Below are 24,884 nucleotides of genomic sequence, written 5' to 3'. Positions count from 1 at the left end.
AATGTTTTGGGGCGTGTTTATTTGTTTGTTTGTTTATTGTTTGAGACCTGTCCCAGGCCTGCATATTTGCTGAAATTGTCAAACCAACATGGAACTAGAAAAAGGTAGATATTCTCCCAAAACAATGAATCTTTTCTTTAGGAAGCAAGGTTTTCTCCTAAGGTGAGTAGCTGAAAGTCCTGTATAGTAGACTATGGTGACCTGTCCTCATGTCTCATCCCCTCCCCACCACCACCACCACCAATTACAGAGCAGGAGATCCTCTCTAAGGCCTCAGCCTGGACCTGTACTCCTCTTCGGTAAGACTCATGACTAGTTACTCCATCCAGCACTCGCCAACACTGGGACCAAGGTCTCTGTGTTAGCATTGGTTGGCTATCTTCTTCACACATGCAGGTTCTCATGACCTTGTCCCCTTGCTTTTTGGCCTAGGCTCTACCTCCTGATCATCTGAGACTTCACACAATTGGGCGGGGCTGTCGTTGACATTGTTGTCCCTGGCACCCCACCACAGCATGAAGAATGTGCCCGTGGATGAGATACAGAGACAGACACAAGATGCAAGTTTTAAATATATCCAACTTTATTAGGAGTAGGTCGCTGTCACCTCAGCAGCCAGCTCCCATGTATACACAGTATACACTCTCAGCCAGTCCCATGACCCTCTCATTCTTCTGCAGTACACAAAATGCAAAAGAAGCAAACCCAAGGAGAAAGAGACCCTAGCAACAGTATCTAGCGTCTCCAGGAGCCGACTTCCAAGCTGGGCTCTGTCCAGCCCCCTCCCCAACATGATGAAGTTCATAGGAGGAGGGTATTTGGGTCTAAATCCTTCAATCAGTGCACACAATAGGCAGAAGAGACTATGAGATCCATCACCCAAAGTCTTACTGGTCCATAACCCAATGAAGATGCTCCTGGAGCCCCCAGAACATCTTTCTCCATAGGTCTGAGACATCACTTCGACTTTTTATTCCATCATTAGAAACCTGTGCCTCCACCTCATCTCTGCTCAGCACAGCCTGACAGAAAATGTTCGAAGGCAAGACAAACTTCCCAAGTTGTCTTCGTCATACTTCTTTTCAAAAGAAGAGAATTTAAAACAAAAAAAAAAAAAAAAACTATTGTGACAGAAAAAGAGTGTGGACACCTGGCGTGTGTCAGGAGCATGAGTGGCCACCCCTCCTTGAAATGACTTATAAAACAGCTGACAGCAATGAGGCTCTGTTAGAGCACCTCACTGCCCATCTGCCTGTACCTCTGCTCTTTCTACCTTGCCTGGCAGCACCTCTCCTTCCAGGGACAGGATGTACCAAGCACCACGCTCTCATCAGCTAGCAAGGCTCCCCTTCAGCCTCAGGCCCTGGGGACCTTTTGTCACTACAGCTCTGAAGTACTCATTCCTTCCCTCCCACCCCACCCCCACCCCACACTGTCCTTCACCGGTGACCACAGCCCGGCCTCAGAGGGCTGCATGCCCTTCACCCACTGTAGGAGCTCTGTCCTAGGTCTCCAGCCCAGAGATAGATCAGGGTTAGAAAAACAGTCTAGAGTAGTCGTTCTCCACCTGTGGGTTGCGACACCTTTGGAGGTCACTTGACCCTTTCACGGGGGTTGTCTAAGACCATTGGAAAACACGGAAATTTACATTAAGACTCATAATGGTAGCAAAATTAGTTATGAAGTAGCAATGAAAATACTTTTATGGTTGGGGGGGTCACCACAACATAAGGAAGCATATTAAAGGTTGCAACATTAGGAGGTTGAGAACCACTACTGTAAGGGCTAAACTGACCCACTGGCTGGTATGTGGATTCTGACAACTAGAGAACACGTAAAAGGACTGACAAAGACCCCCATCCTCCACTCCACACTGAAGACAAGGGTTTTGGTCTTGTCTCTGTCTAGTCCTCTACTAAAGTCTTGGATGGATTCTTTGAAGATGCTCTATATACACTGGAGTTTCCAGGTCTTCAAGAAATACCCTGCTTTAAGAAATGCCTGGATTTCTGTTTCACTGTCATGTCTACAAGAATGACTGATGGGTCTCCAGTAGTCCCAACTGGTGGCTCGAGTGTCCCGAGGTCAGGGTATTGATTCTTAGTGTTTCCCAAGACCTGATCCTAAGAAACCTGAGGAAAAAGACACTCTACCCGACTCTGTATTTAGAGCCCCAGCTGATAGCCAGGCTGTGAGAAGCAGGAAAGCCATGCACAAATCATCTCCGTGGCTGGACACATCCAGCTGAGACTGGTGAAAGCACCGGGTTCCTTCTGTCCTAGAGAGCATGATCTGAGGTAGCAAACAATGAGCCCCGTTTACCTACTAGAGAGGCGAAGGCTGGGAGACGTAACATAGCACGCCCACAGGAGACAGCAGGAGCTGCCAGGGTAGAAGGCTGGCTTGCCAGCACGTGGGTACTCAGCACCTCACCCTCCCGGGCACAAGCACCGCCCCCCCAGTGGGTACAGGGCTATGGTCACTTTGGAAGGTCCCTGGGGCAGTGCATGGTCTTCAGCAGCAGCCTCTCTTACATGTTCCTCTCTAGATGACAAAGGTGTCAGAACTCCCTTTCGCTATCCCAAGATGACATTCTTCAAGGTCATCCCCCACAGCTCAACTCCTACTCATCCTAACCCTACTGAGAGCAGAACCCTCTAGAGTTTTTGTGTCCCTTCTTTGGCTACCAAAGCATCTCCCCCTTTGCCGTGGCAAGCATCTGTGTGTCGCAGTTGCTCTCTCTTGATCAACAAGTGGTCCCTGTAGTTTCTCGGGCATGCCTTCAAAGCATCAAGGCCCACCGCAATGCTTCTCCGGTGGGTCTAATGCCCTGGCCATCCAGGTTACAAAGTGCTGGTCTTTCAAGAAGGACTAAGATGAAAGATGCACAAACAAAGAAATTGCGCCTAAATGACCCCAATCTCGTTGTCCCTTTGGCTTCTAGTAACCCCTGAACAGTTTTCCTGTTAGGTCCACATCAGTCAAAAAGAAAGAAGGCGGAAAGCACCACCAGACCCCTGCCTTGTTGAGGGACAGCTCAGAGATCCCAGGATCACCTGAGGGTGCCACGCTGCAGGCCATGGCTCTTCCAGCAGCCTGTGACCTCCACTATGGGGGCCAAGGTCCCTGAAGTTCTGCCTGGGAAGCACCCAACTTCCAGGTTCCTTGGAAGCCGGCCTTCAGCACCGTCTGCCCAGCACCCATCTGTTGAAGCCTCTCCCCACACCTGGGCCCGAGGAGCAGGGCATGAGGTAGACTGTGCATTAGTTAGCTTCCCCCTGCCCAGTCCAAGGAGGAAGGAACCTCTCGCCCAGACCCACTGTCCTTGTTCTGGATGTGAGTGACACTGTGTGACACAGACCACTGGCCGCTGTCCTCTGCTCCAGCTGACCACAGCACCAGCACAACAGCGGGTGGAGAATAAAGGAGTAGAAGAAACAGAACCCCTCAGCAGGGTCTCAAGACACAGAAGTCTAATTCCTGGGGCTTGCGGCGCAGGTCACACTGGTCCCGAGCCAGCAGCCTGCCTCCGTGGCCCACACACTTGAGGGGACGCCTCTTAAATCCACGGCCACAGCTCTTCGAACAGGGTGACCAGTTGCCGAGCTCCCAGGTTGGGCAGGGTTCCCCACAGGCTCGCTTCTCCGCTGGCCGATGGTCTACATCACAAGCAGAGGCTCCTTGCTGCCCTGGCGAGTCCCGGCAGTCCACGGCTCGCTTCTGTAGGCCATTGCCACAGCTCACCGAGCAAGGCCCCCAGCTGCCTGCCACCCAGCGCGCAGGAGGCCGGTCGTCTGGCTGCTCTACTTGGTTGGAAAGGCTGAGGACACTGTTGCGCAACACTGGGGGACCCCGAGGATCCTTGGGCCGAGAGGATTTGTCTTCCCGAGGCTCTTTGGGCAGATAGAAGGAATAACGCACACGGGGCGGTGTCATCTTCCCCACGGACAAGACCTCCACGGTTAGTGGCTCCAGGATGGGTCGGGAAGCCTGCAGGCTCTCCACAGCAGTGCCAGTGCCACTATAGCGTAGCACACTGCCCTTTACCACCAGGTCCCGCTCTACCGCAGAAACCACAAAGTGCCCATTGAGCAGGTATTTGCCTTGGCTGTTCTTCAGGGCCAGGTAGTTGTCATCCCCAATGAGCCCCTTGTAACCACGCTGGCGGATGTCAATGCTGGAGGCGCCTGCAGGGATGGCCACGACAAAGTTGTAGCCGTGCCTGGAGGAAAGAGATCGTATGTTATCCAGACGCCTGAGCTAACGCCCTTCGTCTCCTTCAAAGGAATAACTGATTATGGATTTGGGATACATCACAAAATCTGTGGCAGAGCGCAAAGCTGATTGACCAACACTATCCAAGGGTCAAGGAGGCAGAAGCTAAAAGCTGGGCCTGAGGTAAGCTGAATGACTAGACTGTAGGACCTTATGATCTTTTGCTCTTTAAAGATTTATTTATTATATGTAAGTACACCCACCGTAGCTGTCTTCAGACACCCCTAAAGAGGGCATCAGATCTCATTACGGATGGTTGTGAGCCACCATGTGGTTGCTGGGATTTGAACTCAGGACCTCTGGAAAAGCAGTCAGTGCTTTTAACCGCTGAGCTCTCTCTCCAGCCCCTCCTCCCCTTGTGATCTTTTCTGTCTTCCTGTAAATTTGTCTTTTGGGGGGTGAATCCAAAATATAATAAAAACACAAGTTTGAGGCTATCAAACTCCCCCTTGCCTCACTGTGGGTCTTGGATAAGTCTCAGCATCTCTAAGTCTGTTTCCTCACACTAAAATTCTTAGGCCACACTGTGCTGGCTGGTTCTATGTCAACTTGACTCAAGTTAGAGTTATCAGAGAGGAGGGAACCTTGGCTGAATAAATACCCCCAATAAGATCAGGCAGTAGGCAAGTCTGTAGGGCATTTTCTTAATTAGCAATTGGTGGGGGAGGGTTCAACTAACAATAGGGCTCATAACCACATACATCACAAAACTGTTGGGGTAGGGGGTGTAACAAAGCCCATAGGACATAAATCACAGAGCGTAGCAGCTGACACAGAGGACTCCTTAGGCATCAGTGATAGGGGGAGGGACAAAAGGTGTAAGTGCACAGTGCTCAAGTCCAAGGTTGGTTATTGGATACATTCAGAGTAATGACCTTGGAGTCAGGGTCAGGGGTCATGACCCAGATACCAATTCCCTTTAAGTAAGTCAGCTAGTTGCTATGGGTTCCTGCAACCTCATCTACACAGCGTGTTAAGGCCCCATCGAGTTCCTCTAACTCATGTATCCACCTCTCCACAAGTCCTTCAGAACAACGGCTTTTAAAAAACACATGCATCTGCAACAGCTGAGCTCTGAGAACAGGAGCCAGGGGACCGCCCTGTGCATCACCCCCAAGGGCTCAGCAGTTGTCATGTCCAGAGGGGACAGTCCCACTCCAGAAAGAACATCTGGCCTTTCTAACTTCAGCACTTGGACCAAGAAAGTCAGGACAGGAACTCAAGCAGGCCAGGAACCGGGAGAGAGGAGCTGATGAGAGGCCTGGGAAGGGTGCTGCTCACTGGTTTGTTCAGCCTGCTTTCATAGAACCCAGGATGACCATCCCAAGTGGCTGGGCTCTCCTTCCCTACCGCCTGTTTGTATGGGGGTAATTTGTTCAGCTGGGGCTCCCTCCTCTCTGATAACTCTAATTTGAGTCAAGTTGACATAAAACTAGTCAGCATAGTATAGCTCAAGGATTCTAGACAGATGCTAACAACATCTTCATCTCCTGTTGAGGCGTGTCTTCATGCATTCATCTTGGTACTTATCTTTATTTGTTGGATGGATGGATGGATGGATGGATGGATGGATGGATGGATGGATGGATGGATGGGTAGGTGGGTGGGTGGATGGATGGATGGATGGATGGATGGATGGATGGATGGATGGATGGGTGGGTGGATGGATGGATGGATGGATGGATGGATGGATCAATGGGTGGATGGATCAATGGGTGGATGGATGGATGGATGGATGGATGGATGGATGGGTAGGTGAGTGGATGGATGGATGGATGGATGGATGGATGGATGGATACATAAACACCTGGATGAATTATCCTCCCAAACAAAGTATGAGTGGCCAACAGTGATAGTATACTCATTCTTACATTCACTTCAGTCTAACCCAAACTTTCAATGCCTAGAAGTAACTCCACTTCCACCACCCCCACCCACTGCCCTTGCCTGTATCCTCCAGGTCCCAGAGCTTACATAGGCTTGGTGAAGAGTCCTGTCACCCTCTTGCAGCTCTTATTGTCTCCACCACACACGCCGCATTTGTCAAATTTCTTCTTGGAGCCCAGGTTCCCATCGCAGCCAGCCTTGATGCACTTGCCTTGGACACAGACCGAGGTGGAGTCGGGAGTACACAGCGTCCCATCCACCACCTGCAGCATCCCCAAAAGAGAAGCAGAAACAGGCAGCTCAGAGAGATGCTTCTCTGAAGGCTAGACCCTGCCCGGTCTCCTGCCCGCGCACACTCACCTTAGGTGCCAGCACATAGAAGTAGCCAGTACCATTGGCTCGGCAGATGAGCTTACACTTGTCCCGTGGTGACACGCCCGAGTACTTGGGTACCCATGCCACAGCTAAAGTGAGCCGGTTGGTGCTGTGGTTGTAGCCGTTGAAAGCCTCACATTGCTCTTCCCGGAAGCTCTTGCCAGAGGCTGGACAGGGAGGAAGCACGTAAAAAGAAAAGAGGAGTCAAGGGAGGTATTAAAGACAGCATCCTCCCAAGGATGCCCAGCTCTGAAAAGCCCTCTGCCTCCATGACAGTGTGGTGCTCATGCCCCACCTCCCTAAAGCAGCTTGGAACCAAAAGACACAGTATACAATAAGACGTCCCTGAAGCAATGTGTCACCCCCTCCAGTCATCTAGTCTTGAATTCCCTCTCTAACAGGTGTCCTGAATTTTTTGGATGATGAAACCCTTCAGCAGTCTATTAAGTCTCTTCACGTTGCATTGTTAAATGCCCTACACAAATTACATCATTAACAAGAATTATATTAATTAAACAACTACTGATATACTTTGAAATGTATGTTTGACGGATGTATTCTTTGTAATGCATTAAAAAACAATATTCAATGATGACACAAATAATTTCTGTGATTTTGAAGTAAGGAGGGACACAATGATATTTTGACAACTCTTCAACAATTGAGGTACCATGTAAAAAAATATTCATAGTTTCAATTGATGACAAAGTCACAGAGGTTTCTACTTCCACTATCCTTTGTTGCCTAAGTGAAGGATATTTTGGGCTTCAGATGAAAAGATTAATTTAAAAATGATGAGCTGCGTTTGGTAGTGCATGCCTTTAATCTCAGATCTCCATAGTCAGACCTTTGTAAGTTCAAGGCCAGCCAGGGATACACAGTAAAAGCCTGTTTAAAAAAAAGAATGCTAAATTTCTAGTTCAAAGGGAAACTAAGTTTTAGATAGAAGCATCACTGAAAATTAAAATGTAATATTTTCCCTCCAAGGTCATGGACTCTGGATTCCTGCTTAAAAGATGGGTTTGCTCGTAATGTAAAAACTATGAAGATTTCTAAAGGCCAGCCCTTCTAGTCAATTAGTCTCTCAGTCTAAGCACCAAAAGACAAATACCTATGCCAAAGGTGAATGGCTAACGGAAGGATGCCAAGGGGAACCTGCACTTTTCTCATTCCAGTTCTTTCCTGGGAGTTAGGATCCTGACTGCAGTCTTTGTGACCAAGGGTAACCTCCGGGCACACGGCCCAGAGGCCCAGACTACTGCTGCCCTGTGTCTCACCTGAGCTGGGGCAGGCCTCCAAGTTGCAAGATCGGTATTTGACTCTTACTCCCTCGCAGTACTTCCCGCCATTGGCAGGGGTGGGGTTGCTGCACTGCCTCCGGGCCAGCTGCACGCCCCCACCGCAGGTGCGCGAGCAGGGACCGTAGGGCTCCCATTTGGCCCAAGAGCCGTCCACCTGTGTGGAAGAGAAGGTTACAGTCTGGCAGGGCCCGGAGTGCCACACCCTGCCCCTTACCTACGGAAGCACCTGGAAAAGCCGATCCGTTCCCAGCCCACCTTACTAGAATGAAGTCTGCCTTGTATCATGAGATGAGACAGAGACAGAGACAGAAAAGCAAACAAACTGTAAAGTCCAAGATCCACCCAACACTTAAACTGATTTATCAGCAAACACCAACTGTTTGCTGAGAATTCTGAGAAGAGACATCTTAGGCTGTGAGCCCAGAGAACCAACCTTTACACCTGCTCCACCAGAGTGGGCTTAGCTAATGGCCAAACCACCTTAGATTTCACACTCCGCCTGCACGAAATGAAGCCAGAAATACTTAGATCTGAGGCTGGATGGCAGATTTGAATTGGGTGATATGATTGGGAGCCCCTGGCGTGCCTCCAGGAAGGATTTCCAAGTCTTTCCTATGTGCAGTTGGTGTAACTACAGTAGTCTCCAAACCTTGGTCAGGTGCAACCACCAGCCAGGCCAAAACACAATGTTGCCATGGGTGTTCCAACAATTGTATGTGTAAACGTTCTATAGTCCGACTCTTTACCAAAACGAACTGATTTTGACCTCCATCAGGAGCTGCCTATGAGAAAGTTCAAGTACCGGCTTCATGTTAGCCTTGCTAATGTTTGTACCGAGAGAATGTGCTAGAACGAAGCCACCCCAAGCCACCAACCAGCTTTGGGATAAATTACGAAGTGAGTTTTGTGGTCGCTGTCACTTGTTCATAAGAGGAGAGAAGATTTATAATCTTTGTTGTGTTATTTGTTGTGATGCTAGTAGAATGTCTTCTCACACCCTGAGCATGTGACCACATAGAGGAGCAGCTGAGCTGTACAGCCAGACACTACCACTGTCACTCACAGAGCATCTACACAGTGACCAAACTGCATGGACCTAAAGGGGAACTGCTTGCATGAAGTGTAAACACTCCCTCCTTCATGTTCTGAGAGTCATGTCTGCGTCTGGTCTTCCCCAATCTGAGCCCCTCTGAAGCCTGCATAAGGGTAACTACCAACTAAAGTGCTCTCTCTAAGGTCAGCAGTGACCATCTGAAGATCAAGTGACCATGCCCAGGCCTTATCCCCACATCTCTTCAGTATACAACACCATACCTACAGCTTCTATGACAAAATCTAGTTGATACAATTTTTCCATCTATTTGGGCAAAAACTTTCACTGTGAGCCTTCCATTCATTCATTCATTCATTCATTCACTGAATATTTGTTCACTTCCTACTACCACATACCTGACACTAGGAGCAGCAAGTCCCTGCCCTAAAAGCCACTACAGCCCACTGGGGGGAACATTAAAAAAATGAGCTGGAGTTTGTGTGTATCTGTTGAGTATGTAAGAGGCTTCCGGGTTCCCAGAAACACATCTGCCTAAAGGAACAATGGGTATGAGCCAGGTAGGTATTATGGAAAGAGCATTCCAAGCAGGGGGAGCAAGGGGTGTGGCTAAGAAAGGACACGCCCTACATGGAGGGTTCCCGGTCATCACAGCGCTGCAAGCAGGAGGCCAGAGCAGCCTTGGAAGCAGAGCTAGGCTGTCTGCTACCAAGCTAAGTCTAAAGGCCCTGTAGAGTGCAAGCAGGAGAATGGCAGAGTCTAACTGCTATTTTAAACAGATCCCACTGGCTTCTCTCTTCATTGCAGTCTGTAAGATCAGAAACCCCGAGAGCCGATGCGGAGAGCCTGCCAAATTCCAGGCAAGAGGGAATGTGGCCTGGAACGGTTTGACAGCAAGGAAGCCGTGAGGAATGAGGTTCTGAGTCAATTCTGAACACAGGGTCAATGGGAATTGCTGAGGTATCTGATGTTAAGTGTATGAGAAAATGGGTTTTGGTATAAACAGGTACAGTTGCCAAAGTAGGTTTGGGGGATGTGGTGAGGAGACCATTTTTATAGCTGCCATGTTTAAAATGTTTATCAGGTGTCCAAATGGACTTGCCAAGATTCGTTTAAACATAGACGTAGTTTGGAGCTGAAGATGTGGCTCAGCAGTACACAGCTTATCTAGTGTGTACGAGGCATGACACCTGAGGTTGACCTCTGCCCTCCACACACGTGACTGCCCTTCTGAGTCTCCAGGCTTTTTATTCAAACTGAGACCTGGGCGCACACTTACACACTTGACCCCAGCCACACTCACCTATGTAGGCACACATGCCGACAGAGAACTGGACTGAGCCAAGGTGGTGACTAATCTAAGAGACTGTGACCCAGAGAGATGGGGAGGGGTCAAAGGTGGTTTTTTACAATGGACTGCAGTCTCTTGGCACAACCGGGAAGAAGTGGGGGTCATGAGAAGGAAACAGAGAAAGACAGTTATGTGAGCCACTACAGGTCCCAACTGAAGAATTGCTAGAATCCAAAAAAACTGGATAGAAATAAGTGGAACAATGTGACACCAGGACAGGCAGATGTTATGAACAAGGATGCTGAAGGAATCCCTCAAGGTTGCAGTCACTTATAGGACAATCTTATAGGACTTTGGCTGAACAAGGTAATGTTCCCCATGACAGGGGACTAGACTTCAGTCTCTCTGGCAACCTGAATTATATATTGTTTTCTCATCAGGAATATTTATTAAAGTCCCAAATGTAGATTTAGCCTAGCATGTAGGTGCAGGTTTGGTTAACTATACATTCTCAGGTCACAGAAAAGAATTTTGAGAAAATAATTCTGCACCACACCCATTTCCAGACAGTGGATGGGTTAGGTACTTGGAAAACATTTATTTGTAATGGTGTCATCTTGCATCTGACCTCTGCACTGTGTCTTCTCCCCACTAAGGGCAGGAGAGGAGTACTCATCCCCAGAGCCAAGGACAGTCTTCCTGTTTCTGCTGGGAGAGTACAGAAGCCTTTGCTCCCCTAACACAAAGCCTAAAGAATATAAACTCTGAATTGAATTCAAAGAAGCCTTGGGTGCTGTTGGTCCAGATTAATGCTAGTCTTGTTTATCTGGAAGGAAACTTTTGTTCAATTATATTTCATCTAAAAAAAACAAGCACAACTGTGTCTGAGTTGAGGATGTGTCAGGTCACTGAAGCACAGGCCCAGGGTTTGTCTTATTCTTACACCTGGATGTCTGTGATTCCCACCTCCCTGGGAATAGAAGGGGTTGAGGAGGAAAGAGAGGACGGAGGCGGAGAGCGAGCGACTCACATTAAGACTTTCAGCTCTATGCCAGAGCTCCTCCCGACACTAAGCCCAGGGCTTAGAAGTGAGAATCCCCAGTCCTTCCCAGAGCTTCATCTCATGTATGCAAAGCCTCATGACATTATCTGGCCTGCCACAGTGTTTCTCAAGTCTTAGTGTCAAAAAGAAAATAGGGGACTGGGAGTGACATGGAGGTCAGTAGATAAAGTATTTTCTATCAAGTATAGGATCTACATTCAGACCTCCAACACCCACATAAATTTGGTGTGGTAGGGGCCTATGACCTCAGGGCAACAGAACAGAGATAGGTGTAATCCATTGGCTCATCAGAAAGTTCTAGACCCAGTGAGAGACCCTGTCTCAAAAAATAAAGTGAAAACTCAGTTGAGGAAAACAACCTGACATGAATCTCTGACAAATGTACTTGGACAGACACACACATGCATGTATCACACATACACACACACACACAATCACACACATTTATACACACATGCATATCACACACATTCACATTCATACACAGACATATATCACATAAGCATATATCACACACACTCATACACACACATTCACATTCATATACAGATATATATCACATAAGCATACATCACACACACTCATACACACATGCATATCACACACATTCAAATTCATACACAGACATACATCACACATAAGCATATTCCATACACATACATAACACACATATTCACACACATATCACACACATGCATACATCATACACATACACACAGGAGAGAGAGACAGAGAGACAGACACACACAGAGAGAGAGAGAGAGAGAGAGAGAGAGAGAGAGAGGAGACCACAGACAGAAAAGGAGGCATTGCAATACAATGCGTCTCATAGTGTGACCAGCAACTTCTGCCAAAACCAAGGCCATGGAGGTCCAGACCCATCCCTTTCCCAGCATTCCCTGACCCAAGAGCTCACCCGGTACTTGTTTGGGTTGTGTCTCTCCACGCAGGCTCCCTTGAGGCAGAACTTGCCCTCCCCACAGCTGGTGCCATCTGCCCAGGGGAAATGTCGGGTCTGGCACACCATCTGCCCCTTGGCCTTGCCAGTGCACCACAGCTTGGTACAGTACTGCATATATGGGCAAGGCTTAGAGCCCACCCCAAAGGCCAGCTCACACTGCTGGCTCAAACTGTAGCTTGTGCCCGGCAAGTCCTCAGGCAGGGTGATGGGCTTGCTGGGCTGGTCCAGGAGGCAGTCACCTGCATAGATCCAAGGACATTTGTTGGGACAAGATGAAAAAGGTGTAGCCTGGCTGGCTTATAATGTAAATGGTAGGGAGAAAGTAAAACAAGGGATAATGAAAATAGATCTGAATCAGAAGCCAAGTCCTTGTCACCTTTCAGGTACAGAGGACATCTAAAAGGGTAGGAAACACTGCCACCGAGCCCTTCCCACTGGGCCATGCTCCTCTCTGCCTCCTGGCTTACCATGCCCGCTGTCCAGGAAGTCGGTGATGATGGCAGCACTGCAGGCTGACCAGGGGTTGGCACGGTCTATCTGGATGAGCGTCGGAGACATCATGTGGTTGGCTCTGAGCTTCCCAAACACCTCCTCGCACACCTTCACGTTGTCATGAGGCATATTGAACACATGGCCTGTGGGACGGAGCAAAATGATTCAGGAGGCAGGAGCAAAGATCTGAGAATAGGCAGGAGGGGCTGCGGGAGGCAGTGGGAGAGGCAAGGAGGCCCTGTGCCTGTCTGCTCTGTAGATGTCCTACAGACCCTGTGTGTGTGTCTCCCATCTGCTCCATCAGGGCTGTGAACCAGATAAGGGCAGGAGTGTGTCACCTTGTCGTTAACACATTCTCTCAGAAGCACCCAAGTGTCAACTGGGCTACAGCAATTAGAAAAAAAAAAGTGAAAGCCCATACCAAGGCACTTTCTGGCCTCTAGAAAGGATTCCTAAGTCTCCAGAAGATGAGGATACAAAGGTTTTCTCTCCCACCAAAGCACCCAGCACGAATCCAGATCAAGCCCGGAGGTAAGCCTCCCTTCCCGCCTTACCCAGCTCATGGGCAGTGGTGAAGGCTGACGGAAGCCCGTCGTCCTCGATGACAGAGCAGCTTCTCTTAGGATCGCACATGGTGCCCACATCAGCCATGCCCAAGGTGTCACAGGTGGTAGCCCCGCATAGGTCCTGGCGGATGGAGCAGACGGAAAAACCAGACCAAGGTTAGAGATTGTAACAGAGGGGCCCTGAACTAAAGGCTTATGAACTAGTCATGGAATCAACCCAGGCCAAAGGTGGCGGCCCCAAGAAGAAAGCTGTGTGGCTCACAAAGAAGAATGCTCCCTAACCAGGGGAAGTCCCATGGGAGGAAATTAGGAGGTACAAAATTAAACTACAAGGGCCACATCTTTATATAGAGAAGGTCAGAAAAACAGTGACTCCCACAGCAGGGTGAGGTTCTGATCACAGCTCCCAGAGGCAACCGCATTCCCCGTCCACAGGCAGCTCTGAGCAGTCTCTATTTTTGTAGAGTGGCTGACTTTTGGACAACTATGAATTAAGTTCAGATTCCCAGCCATAGGTCGGCCAGCCAAAGATCTACCCCCGCCAGAGACTTGGCTTCCTTGAACTGACAGGAAGCAGAAAGAGGTGGACCTGAGCCACTGTGTACACACAGGTTAATGAGCTACCACAGCTGAAGGGGAACATGGGCTCAAGGGTTCCTAGGGATAAAAGACAGAGATCATCACCTAAGCGGAAGGGTCCCTCCTTTTTGTCTAGAAGCCGGATGCTGCAGAAGCTAGGCCTCCCAGCTGCAGACTATATGAGGAACTATTTCCACGGGATGCTAACAAGCGAAAAATGGGGCTTCATGGCTGGAAACCTCAAAGACCTTATTCAGCATTATAGGCATGGATGCGTCTAGTAACCTTGAGAACTAAGAAGTTGGAAATGGGATAAAAGACTCATGAATAATTTGTTCCCCTTGAGAAGACGGATGTTAACTCTTCTTTGTGTCATTGCCTTCAAAACATACAGAGATTTGGTCATCACAACTGTCTTAGGAGGCAGATATATTACCTCATCTATTTGTAAATGGTGGAAACTAAGGTGCATAATTAATCGTGGCTACAGCTCACCAAGTGCCGACACCTTGCGTGCATTTCACATGCATGACTCCATCTAACCCTCACCGCAGTCCACTAAAGCAATGACTAGTTATCCCTTCCCACAGGCAAAGAAGCTGATGCTTGGGGGAGTCTCACATCACATTGAGGAGTCATGATCTGAGGGTCTGTATGACTGGGGATTTGGATGTCACAGCCAGGGGCTCAGCAATACTTGAGAATAAGATGTCATGTTCTCCTGTGAAATCTAAGGGGTCAAGGAGAGTATGCATGCCAAACTCTACTCAATTTTGTTCCGTGTGTGTGTGTGTGTGTGTGTGTTTATCTGTGTATGTCTGTGTGTGAGAGTATGTGTGTTTGTGTGTATTTGTGTGTGTGAGTGTGTATGTTTGAGTGTGTGCGTGTCTGAGTGTGTGTGTATGTGGGTGTATGTGTCTGAGTGTGTCTGAGTGTGTGTGTGTATACATACATATGCTGTGTGTCTGTGTGTGTGTGTGTGTGTTTATCTGTGTATGTCTGTGTGTGAGAGTATGTGTGTTTGTGTGTGTTTGTGTGTGTGAGTGTGTATGTTTGAGTGTGTGCGTGTCTGAGTGTGTGTGTATGTGGGTATATGTGTCTGAGTGTGTCTGAGTGTGTGTGTGTGTATACATACATATGCTGTGTGTCTGTGTGTGTGTGTGCGTGTGTGTGTGTGTGTGTGTGTGTGTGTGTGTGTGTGTGTGTGTGTGTACATATGCTGTCCTGGGTGGGAGAAGTGGGAAGCAACAGGGTTAGTGGGGCCAGAAGGCATGGGTCATAGTACAGAACAAATCAGCAAAGTTTAATCCAAAGCACTCAGAAGTTTACCACCTGAGCAGTCAGACTTGGCTTCACACAGGCAGGTGACAGTCACACCTCCTAATGAGTTAACAGTTTTTCTGGCCAAAGAAAAGCATGAGGCTGACCAGGCTGAACCAAAGCAGTCAGAGTCAGTGGCAGGCACTATGAATGCCCAACCTTTGTTTTACTGCCTGTGTGAGTGATGTATCTCTTCCACTTCCGGGAACTTCACTAGAGACTTCAAATTCCCCTCCTCTCTCCTCCCCTCCTCTCCCCTCCCCTCCCCTCCCCTTACCTTTCCTCTTCTCCCCTCCCCTTACCTCCCCTTCCCTCCCCTCCCTTCCCCTCCGCTCCCCTCCCCTCCCCTTCCCTTCCCTTTCCTTTCCTGGTACCTTTCCCTTTTCAAAGGCTTCACATTCTCAAAAGCCCCTCCCCCTTCCCCAGAGCTCTGTAAACCTAAGAAACAACCACTGTCAAAATATCACAGACAAGCTTGGGACAGGAGGAAAAAATGGAAGATATGGAAGAAATACATAATAATGAAAGCATCACATGTCCCTGGACACCAAATTGCAGGATCCCAGTTGGTGGAGGCGGTGATCTGAAGATGTTAGCCCTATGACTGAAGCCCGAAGCCTGTAGGACAAGCACATTCTGTGGCTCCCAGGCCACCCACACACTCGACAGGCCCCAAGGAGGAGACAGGAATAAAAACCCAGAGAACTGGTTCCCAGTGCTAAGTGGCTGTGTGTCTTTGACCAAGTCCCTCCTTCCCTCAGTGCCTCAGTTTGCTGCCCTGGGAGAGCCAGTTCTCAGCTTGAACTTGAACTATCCAGTGACCAGAGCCTCTCCTTCTTCCTCCCATCTAAGTGCTCAGCCCCGGCACTGTAGCTTATGACAAGAATACAGAGCACGGGCTACTTTTAGAACCATAAGGAGCCGCTAAGGCACCAACTGGAGCATGCTGAGCAATGTAAGTCACGGAAACACAGGCTCCCCTACCTCAACTATCACTACGCTGCCTGTTCCCACCCTGCCCCTCAGAAATGACCAGAGCAGGGCCAGCGCTGACGTGAGATCCTAACTCTGCTGTAGCAGCCTCTGCAGCTGGGAGGTCTCAGCCGCAAGACATCTTTCCTTTATAGGAAGTGGATCCTCCCTCCTGCACATAAGCAACTGCAGGTCCTTCCTGGCCAGGAGCAGCCTGTTCTTTCTGTCCAGAAGCCTCAGCTTCATGGATTAAACAACAGGAACCATGAAAGTCAGCAAAGTCCTGTGGGGAAGGGCCTAGCAGGGGACAGAGGTCCCCCAGGCACCAGCATCTTTGGGGTTGAAAGACATGCTGCTAGGGCAGAGGTTCTGTCCCCCTTCACCCAATAAAGGAAGCAAATGACGAATCTGAGAGGTAGAGCCTTGGACGCCCACAGGCGCTTGCTCAGGGCCCAGTGTACCTTATTTATGGCATGGAATGTCTCCACCCTTCTTGACTGAACTCAGAGCCACTTGAATTGCTTTAACCGCCTCAGCTCAGGCACCGACTCTAAAATACAGAGAGACTGTCCTATTTCTTCCTGCCCAGAATACAACAATGACTACGATGGTATCCCTCAGCCCAGTCCCTACCTGATTCACTCTGTCTGGAAATGTGCCATTTCTCTCGCAGTCACAGTCGCTTTTCCCAGAGGATCCAAGAACCATCTTAACCAAGAGCTTAATCCTTCTGTACTCCTGACTTTTCCTGGTTAGGTTTGTTTGGCGCTTTAAGTAAATAAGGCTGGCACTTTGTGGTGGCCAGATCCCGCTTTACCAAAGTTGCTCCCCACATACAATTGCTGCCAAAATTCCCCCACTCATAGCCCTCCTTACACGCGTCCATACCTCCTCTGCTGCACTTCCGTGTACTGAGACGCCGTTTCCCAGCAACCCGGGGGGGGGGGGGGGAGAGAGGGAACCACGAAACTCAAGCATGTTATTAAGCATGTTATTTTTTTTAATTTGGCAGGGAAAATACTATGTGTTCCTATGTAGCCAAGCTTGTGTGCCAGGGCACATCCTGAGAGCCATGTCCTAGCACCCAGCAAGGTCACGGAACATCAGAACCAGCCTCTCACTTTGCTGATGAACTGAGGTAACACACCTAAGGCCATGTACTATCAAGTGAAACTTAGGGTTCTGAATTCATAGCTTTCGACAGTGAGGTCAACACAGCAGTGTTCTTTGCTCCAAATTGTATCTTACTAGGACGGATACCATGACCACTGACGGAAATCATTAACAGGACCCCTGACTCATCTCCCACCCCCAATCTATGCCATGTAACACCATTTGTTTTGGGTCCATCACAAAATCTATTTGTTTATAATTTCTAATTATGGATTTACTTTTCCAGAAGTGCAGTCCTGCAATTCAGAGCTTATACACTTAAGGTTAAAGGGGTATAGAGCAAAATCCAGAAGGTGGACTGGTACCATTAACAAATGTGGTGTGACCACCGTGTAAATCCTTCCAGATGTAGAACATGGTATTGCTGCAAGAGACTAGAATAGTCCAAAGGACAGGAATTGCCTCACTGAGGAAGAACAGAAGCCAACACTTGCAGGAAGGCTGGCCCTCTCTAGAAACTAGGACTTCAAGAGAAGGCACTCGTCACCTCTATGATGACAGCTAGTCTTCACTGAGCTTCTCAGGGGTCCCAGATGTTGCTGTGGCATGAGTTCTGCCTGGACCACTCATTGGGTCCCCCTTTTGAAAGAGCTGCCATTACTCAACCCTGTTTTACAGAAGAGACCCACATAAAGTAATTATCCAGAGGTTGCAAAGAGCCCCTGGCCAGGCAGAGTAGAGTGGAAAGGTGGGGAGTATAGCCCCACCCCCACCCCAGGGCTGAGCTCTACCAGGATTCCTTATCACTTCTGGAATACATCTACTCCAAGATGAAGATGCAGAAGGTCCTCAAGAAGGAATGGATCACCCACCCTAGGCCACCAGGTCGAGACAGTGCTGGCGACCATAGATAAGGAGAGCCCCAGAGGGAGGGACCTGGCTAGATTAAATGCTAACAGCAGCATCTGTTATAGGCCATGCTGTTCGAGCAAGCTGCTGGCTCCTTGCCTCACACCTGCATAGACACACTGACCCTGTCCCAGCTATGCACCCTGTCTACTGACTCCAGGGTGGATTAACATGCTCCTTGATGGGGCCCTACCTTTTGCTAGGGCAAAGCCTGGCGGCAGAAAGCCAAGAAGAAATCAACACTGAAGGCTGACAGCCTGAAAGTTGGATTAATGGTCCCCAGGCAGAGGCAAAGTACCCAAGTACCCATAGCTTCAGGCAGCCCACAGTTTCCCCTGAACCCTCCATGTACTTGACGAACCACCAGATACATGGGCCTGTGCAGGGGGCTACAAAGATATGATGTGCTGCCTGCCTTAAAGGGATTGGCAAGTCCCGGCACCCATAATCCCCACACAAACACAAGAGTGTTCATCAGGCAAGTATGATATACTTGCAAGGGCAATGAGACAGAATGCTTTAAATCAAGACTATGCCAAATTTACATTTTGGCAAGGGAATCTGTATGTATTCATTGAAGAACAAGAAACATAGCAAAAGCAGCTGCTACGGTAATAAAAACGGATAGCTGGCCTCCATTGGATGGCTATGCTGGATGAGAAAGCAGCTCATCCTCAAAATAGCCTCCACGAGTGGAGCATCACGCTGTCTAAGGTTGAGGAAAATGGAGTTCGAATAGCTGACTCATGGTCCATCGATAGGACGACCAAGTGCTGAGATTCGAACTCAGCTCTGCTCGACGCCAAGCCAGTGGCCTTTCCATCGCACCACGTGTGCAAGTCGAGGAGTCAAGGCAGGGCGGGAAGAGCACTGACGTGTGAAGGAGGAAAAGAGCCACAGTGAAAGCTCAAAGGGAGGCAAGAGAGCCACTCCTAAGGCAGGAGAAACCGCTTTGTTAATTAGCCCAGCGGTGAAAGGGGAGTGAAGCCGCCGGGGAGAGATGGCTCACTTGCTCGGTCGGTCGGTCGTTCAGAGCACTTTCTGCTCTTGTAGATGACCTAGATTCAGTTCCCAGGACCCACGTGGTGGCTCACAACCATCCAGGACTCCAGTTCCACAGGATCCAAAGCCTTCTCCTGGCTTAGGAAGGGACCAAGAGCACATGTGATGCTCATACACACATGTGGAAAAACAGTTAAATGTGCCCAAGCTAAATAATGTTTTTAATAAAGGAAGTGGGTGAAAGGAGGCCATCACTCTAGCGACTAAGGCAGGAGGATGAGGAGTTTGTGACCAACCTGAGCTGTGTAGTAAGAATATTTAAAGTAAGACTATGAAAGGTGTGGGGAAGGAGAAAGTGAAGACGGCTCCCTCTCTCCTGAGAGCGTCCGGAGTCTGACTTCAGAACAGAGCCTCCTGATGCAGTCACGATTCCTTCTTCCCGTGTTGGGAGGTGGATATAAACCATGCATGGTCGTCGTTTTACAATTCATGGCTTTTAATCTGAACACTGAATGCACTGCCTGCTGCGAGTGCTTGATTCATACCAAACATCAGGCTCTGCTTCCTTAAAGATTCAGCTCCGCACAATAGAGAAAAGATCCCACTCCATGCCTGACACACAGGGTCTGGAAAAATGGCTTACCGGTGAAGAGCACACACTGCTCTTGCAGAAGATCTGAGTTCAGTACCCAGCTCCCAAGTCAAGCAGCTCAAAACCACCTACAACTCCAGCTCCAGGAGGATCTTACAGGCTTGACCTCCAGGGCCAGATACACTCATTTGTGCAAGTCCACACAAACACATACACACACAAACACACAGAGAAACACAGAAACACACACACATACACACACACACACACACACACACATACACACACACCGCTCCTCCCCACAAAATATGGTACCGCTCAAAACCAAAACCACAAAGTCAGTGCCAGGCTTCGGGGTTGTGGACAGGGAAAGTTGGGAGTGGGAATGAAGACCATAAGACAGTTGAGTCCACCTGGATAATCCCAAAGCAGGAAGAAAGAGAAGGTTAAACATGGGACAGAGAACGCCGTGAAATGACACCGAGCAAAGAGAAATAAAATGAGTGAAAACAGGAGGAAGACATAAAGTACAAGTCATAAAAAGGAAAATGAAGTCATGTCAAAGGAGGAAATGTCACAAATACTGAAGCAGATGGAGCAAAGGGAGAAGGCCATTTATAACACAGAAACAGACTTCTCCCCCCACCCACCCCCCCTGCTCCCAGGACCCTTTCTGCACCCAGTCTCTTAGAGAGCAGCCTCAGGTCCTGAGAAGAGAAAACACACACACACACACTCATACACACACACACACTCATACACACACACACACTCATACACACACTCACACACACACACACACACACACACACGGAGCTCCCCACAGGGAAAGCACTTAGCATATTACGCTATAATTGACAGCTCTTTGCCACACTGACAATTCCTAGGAGAGCTCGGGCCACACCTTGTATGGACAGCTCCAGCCGGACTAGTACCTGGAAGTCATAGATGCTCAAGAAGACGAATGAGTGAAGGGACAAAAGCCATTTGCACCACAAAGGGTTACTGGAGCAGCAGAGGCACTGGGCCTAAGAACAGGGAGGACTCAGCAAATCACGGCCTATGGAGTCACAGCAGTAAGTACCTGGCATGTGCAGCCCGGGCAGTGAGAAGCCAGAGGAGCTGCTCTCTTCATAGAAATAAATGAGAACGGCTCTGGCTCTCATTCTCGGCAGCGCCTCGCTCTGTTCCTGGGCTGACCTCACCCTGCTGTTATGAGCCTGGAGGCTGGCTGCTTTGCAAAATCAGATGTGCTCTCTTTGTCCACGAGCTTATTCTGAATCCTTACAGAAACTCTTCCAATTGTCAAAACACTTGCTGTATGATCAATGTAGTCTCTCTTCCGGACAGCTAAGGTTCCTGGAGACCACATTTGTCTTGGTCTAGAAAGAACAGCTGTTTGCCTGTGTTCTCATCCAATACTGTACCTTCCCCCAGGGAGATTTGGGGGGAGGAGGGGTTGTGCCTCAGAAATGAGATGTTCCTAGGACTCTGAGAGTACCAGAGGGCCCCAAAATCTGTGCTGGTGAGGAGGTGGGGGAGGAGCTGTTTATCCAAGCATGACACTCGAACCTTGATGGCGGCGGGCCTGCCAACACAGACTCCCTATGCTCTAGCCTTACCCTCGCAATACCTAAGAGAAAAACAGCCTCTCACGCTTGCATCTGCATAGCGCTGATCCTGAACCAAGTGCTCACACATCTTTTACCCATCATGCACAGATGACGTGGCCCACTGGGGGCCACCCCTGAGAAACAGAAGCTGCCATGCTGTTTGATTGCGCCTTCAAAAAGGCCATCTCTTCTGATGGCATGGCCTACTTTCCCAGCGGGGGCTCTTCTTCTCAGGGTGGGTTCCAAAAGTCAGCCTTCCGTGGCCTGAGCTCTGCTAGCTCTAGAGCCAAGGAGTGACCTCCACAGGAGCATCTCAGGTAGCGGATGGGACGGCAGCTGCTTTACCCATTAAGATATCCTGTTCTTGGCCTTTGCTTTTTTTTTCCTCCCAGAAATCTGACTGCAGAGCTGGTCTGGGTGCAGAAGCTGAAGGCTCTTCTAGGGCTGGGGCTTCTAGGGCTGGGGCTGCGGCTGCTCAACAGACCTCAGTTGGAAGAATGAACACTAGGAAACAAGGCTCAGGCCAAAGACCTCCCTAGAGAAACCAGGTGGTGGGAGGAGAAGAGGCTGGGAAAGGAGGAAGTTCCAGTGCAGGAAAGGACTAGCCGTGCCAAATGGGTTACTGTGGAAGACGCCGGCTCCAGCTCGTGGGCGCCAGACCAACTCTAAGTGGCCATTTAAGAAACAAGGACAGTGAGAGCCATGGAAGTAACAAAGAACCCTGTACTATGGCCAGAATGCTGTGGAGGATGATAATTAATAATAATGATAATGATAATAATAATAATAATAAAAGAGCACTGCAAGGATTTACATCAAGCCCCCCAAAAATCAGAGAAAACAGGTCTCTTGGATGACTCTTTTCCTCCAGTGTCTAAAAAAGTTCAGGAATCCAGATCTTCACAATGCCCACCTTTTCGGCCAACACTTAGGGATCTAAATGTTCACAGGTTAATGGCTTCTTGAGATAGAAGATCTGGTAAAGATGCGAGGAAGGCAGGGCTCTGGTCCCACATCTGGGTCCCCGTTGCTCTAGTCCCTATCTTTCCGGTCCTGCAGCTGGAATGGCCAAAGGCTCCTGACTAGGCTCACACCACCTTGCACAGCAAGGGCAGAGCAGGAGTCCTGTCCTCGAAGGAGGAGGGTCTTCGGACTAGAGCTGTAAGTGCTCTTACCTGCTCCACTGCTTAGAATGCAGCTAGGTCCCCATCTGCTAACAAGGCTCAGAGAAAACTGAACGGCAGTTTCGCCAGCTCAATTCTAAGTGAAGCTCCAGGCGAAATGGTTTCAGTTCCATACAGGTGGCCTTTCTAGACTGCACGCTAGGAATCTATGGGCAAGGCCCAACAGAAAAGGATGTAGGGAGAAGCGGCAGTGGAGCGTGTACCTAAGTCTGGCCTTTCACAGACTCACAAACTATCGCAATGATCCCTTCCGTCTCTATCCAGGATTCCCAGACCCAAGACGGAAGAAGGATGACATGTTGCCCACTAGAAATGCAGCAGGCACTGACCTTGAATCACCTTCCAGGACTCCATCCAGCAAAAGTTAGCCTGCTAAGGAGATGTCAGAGAAAACTTAGCCACCCACAGAGGAGAGGGGAAGGAGTTCCCATTCCCACCATCTACAAAACCATCCTCATAGCGCCTCCTATCGGCCTTAAAGACAAACTGCAGCTCAGGGGCGGCAACTTCCAGCCTCAGCTCCAGATCCAGAAGGCGCTGATTGGTCGCATCAGGACAACACCTTCGGAAAAAGCAGGATCTCCACCAACCTCCCCAGAAGTACGTGAGGTGGAGCTCTGCTGAGCCTAGGAGAGGACTCTATTTAGAACTTCCAACGTTAGAATTCGGAAGAAATCAATTTAAAGGGGGCACTGGATGGCACAAAGGGGCTTTGGAGATCTAAACTCAATGACCCTGAAAAAAATGGGGTTGTATCCAAAAAGGTGACAGATCAGCTCACCTGTCTGGTGAAGAGGACGGCTGTGTCCCAGTACTCAGGGTGTTTGTCGCTCACTTTGTTCAGCTTTTTCTGCCAGGCACAGAAGTTGCGCAGAGTCAGGGCCGCGTTGCCTGTGACCTTGGGCCCAGTGTCACGGTCTCCTAAGAGTAACACCTTGACCACAACGATGTTGATAGGGTTGAGGATGCTGGGGTGGCGGTAGAGTCGTGCCGCCGTGGCCAGCAGCGTCAGCAGATAATGTTCCAAATCCGTGCCGTGAAACTTGACCATTGACTCGTCCGCCACCACCAGTGTCTCCACGTACCGTGGTATAGACACGAAGCGCTTGGCGCGCCCCGACCTGCGCCGGTTGTGGCTCTCCCCCACGCCCGTCCGCCGTGGCTTATAAGGGTCCAGAGCCCTCAGGATGGCGGGGTTCCAGCCCGAGGCCACCCCACAGCGAGAGGTGGGGTCTCCGGAAGGCCCTACAGGAGCACCCCGGCGCTGGAGAAGGTGTGCGCCCTGGCTGTGACGCTGCGCCTCTGGCGCGCTGGTGTTGGGCAGAGGGCTAATGACATACTCCGCACCTCGGTAGCCGAAGGCTCCGCGGAGACCCCCGCATAGGCTCACAGCAGCAAAGGAGTCTGGCTCCGCGTTCACATACCCGGAATAGAAGCAACGTCGCAGATCTAGAGAGCTGCCAGTGAGCCTCTGCAGGGGGACACCTAGATACTCAGTAGCAAAGGCGGGAGCCAGGAACTGGGCATCCGGCGTCAGGTGTAAATAAAAGTCCTGCTGAAAAGCTGTGATCTGAAAAATGAGACCCTGATCCCCGGAGTCCTCCGTACCCCTCCTGTAGTAGTGGCGGCCATTGATGTCCGGGTCCCGTCGGATTGGAACGACCACCTCCCACTCCGGCTCGGAGCTGCCAGCAGGTCGCCAGGCGAGAGCCAGGATTGAGATGCCCAGTAGAAGCATGGCGCCGGGCCGCGCACAGACGCGCTCTGGGATGGGACTTAGCCCGGATCCCACGGCAAGCACTGTCCCCTTGTAGCCCACACACCAACGCCCGGGACAATGGGCAGTTCCCAGAAAGGACAGCCAACCGAGTCCCGGAGACTCCTCCCAGAGCAGCGAGCGTGCACGGGGCAGCCCGCGCCTCCTACCTGTTCCTCCCTGAGCAAAGCGCGCTCTGGGAGCTTTAGTAAGATCGCTGTCAAGTGCACAGGCGAAAATTTGCGGTGGAGAAGTGACGCGAGGTGGCGGGCAGCTTCGCGAACCGCAGCCGCTCGCGGTGCAGCAAACTAGGCGCTGGGCGAGCCTATTAAAGGCCCCCTCCTCTTTGGACTGCCCAGTCTGCGCCCCTCCCCTAACTCCCCTCCCAGCTTCCCAGAGCTCGCTGCCTGGAGCCTCCAGGGGCCACTGGAGAACTCGGTCCCGCCTCCTGAGCAAGAGCCACTTGGCAGGGAGGGAGTGGCGTTATGCTGAGGCAGGAGGCGTGGGCTGACCTAAGAGACAAACGCTGAAGCCTATTTACGTTTTGGGTTTTTTTTTTTTTTTTTTTTGCCCTAGGTACCC

The 24,884-nt window shown here is 49.9% G+C and overlaps 1 protein-coding gene across 1 annotated transcript; it reads right to left on the bottom strand.

Moving 5' to 3' along the window:
* Positions 1-561: 561 nt before the first annotated feature.
* On the bottom strand, positions 562-24,614 carry Adamts15 (ADAM metallopeptidase with thrombospondin type 1 motif 15). The gene is made up of 8 exons (XM_052188771.1): positions 23,328-24,614; positions 13,251-13,383; positions 12,672-12,839; positions 12,160-12,443; positions 7,815-7,992; positions 6,523-6,704; positions 6,250-6,425; positions 562-4,222 (listed from the first exon to the last, which is right to left on the bottom strand). Exons 1-8 carry the CDS (start codon positions 24,282-24,284, stop codon positions 3,448-3,450), a joined length of 2,853 nt encoding a protein of 950 aa, XP_052044731.1. The 5' UTR covers positions 24,285-24,614; the 3' UTR covers positions 562-3,447.
* Positions 24,615-24,884: the final 270 nt, after the last annotated feature.

This window comes from Apodemus sylvaticus, chromosome 7 (assembly GCF_947179515.1).
Source record: "Apodemus sylvaticus chromosome 7, mApoSyl1.1, whole genome shotgun sequence".
Lineage (NCBI taxonomy): Eukaryota > Metazoa > Chordata > Mammalia > Rodentia > Muridae > Apodemus > Apodemus sylvaticus.
This window is presented reverse-complemented; position numbering and strand designations above follow the sequence as displayed.

Bases quoted from the DNA above. Each gene is read 5' to 3' on its own strand.
- Adamts15 (XM_052188771.1), bottom strand. From the start codon at position 24,284: ATGCTTCTACTGGGCATCTCAATCCTGGCTCTCGCCTGGCGACCTGCT. The intron at 12,444-12,671 runs GTAAGCCAGGAG...GGATCTATGCAG, and splicing joins CTTCCTGGACAGCGGGCATG to GTGACTGCCTCCTGGACCAG. The intron at 7,993-12,159 runs GTGAGCTCTTGG...TCTTCCACACAG, and splicing joins ACAACCCAAACAAGTACCGG to GTGGACGGCTCTTGGGCCAA.